General features: G+C 49.8%; 1 protein-coding gene across 1 annotated transcript in view; it reads right to left on the bottom strand.

Moving 5' to 3' along the window:
* Nucleotides 1–1,255, bottom strand: part of LOC109821849 (F-box protein At5g49610-like) — a gene marked incomplete at its 5' end in the record, with an annotated part of 4,863 nt that extends 3,608 nt beyond the window's left edge. Inside the window, one exon of the mRNA XM_020388002.1 lies at nucleotides 256–1,255. Coding sequence (XP_020243591.1) covers nucleotides 257–1,255 — 999 coding nt within the window. The remainder of the gene's footprint in view (nucleotides 1–255) is intronic.

Below are 1,255 nucleotides of genomic sequence, written 5' to 3'. Positions count from 1 at the left end.
TATCCTTTAATTTATATATGTATGAGATAAGATGTTTTCGGACGAAAGATGGAAGGATGGACAGATACATCATTGGAATAGCAAACAAACTCTTACCTACCTATACGAAAGATTTCGAAAGTGGAAATTTATTAAACATACTCAAGGCACCAAGAAATAAACACATACTAACATCAACATAGCATAGAATAAACACATACTCCACATATGAATATCGAAAAAAGCCGTCTTTACTAAGAGGGAGGAAAAGCTAACCTTAACAATGGCAAGGAAAGAGAGTACTCCTGAAAGAGTACGTAGAAAACCACAACGGGAACGTATAATTATCTTCGACAGCATATATCTCCCTCCAAACCTTACTCTTCCGGCAGTACGTCAAAACCTTCTTCTGCGTCGCCAAGAACACGACATCTTTCGACTGACTCAGCGGAAAAGCGCTCGTAGAAACCCCTCTAATACACCTCAAATGCACTCTGTCCTCAAGAGCCCATTCCTCTCTCGAATACTCCTTCAAAACCCAAGTGCTCATCCAATCTCCCGAAAACTGAACCACGGACACAAAACCCCCCAGCTCCGACAGATAAATCCTCCCCTTAAACCCACCAGCAACAATCTCCCCCGGCATCGATATCTTCCTCCAAACGCAATCTCCCAAATCAAGAGCAAGCACATAAGAGCAACTCTTCGTTACCCAATGCAACGCGCCATTGAAGAGCACAGCCTGATTCCGGTTAATCCAGGTGAAATCCTCGCAAATGTAAGAAACAAACCTGCTCCACGAGTTGGTCGCCGAGTCGAACGTCAAGCACACGAGATCGTCGTGGGGGCGGTGGCCGAACGGGCGATAGTACCCAGCGAGGAAAACAACGAACCCGTGGGTCGAAGGATCGGAGGCCAACGCGACCACGGTCGCCTCGTACTCGGGTTGGAACCGAGTGTACGGCCTCTCCCTCGTCCTCGGCAACAACCTGGACTCTCTGGTCATCGGATTGCAAACGTAGTAGACCCCTTTGCTCCTGACGCTGGCGCAGCACAGAATCCCGTTGCTCGACGCCCTGATTTTGACGCGGTCGTCGAGAAAACCCAGCGAGAACCTGGAGACGCCGAAGGAAGCGTCGACTAGGATCGAACTGGACGTGGGTCCGGCGGGGTCGAGGAGCTCGATGAGCAGGTTGGGGTTTCTCGACGAGACTTCGGAGTGGAGGCGGATGAAATGGGGATCGGAGGTGAGGCTGGAGAACGATCTGCAGACGGA

The sequence above is a fragment of the Asparagus officinalis genome, chromosome 8, assembly GCF_001876935.1.
Source record: "Asparagus officinalis chromosome 8, Aspof.V1, whole genome shotgun sequence".
NCBI classification, from domain to species: domain Eukaryota; kingdom Viridiplantae; phylum Streptophyta; class Magnoliopsida; order Asparagales; family Asparagaceae; genus Asparagus; species Asparagus officinalis.
This window is presented reverse-complemented; position numbering and strand designations above follow the sequence as displayed.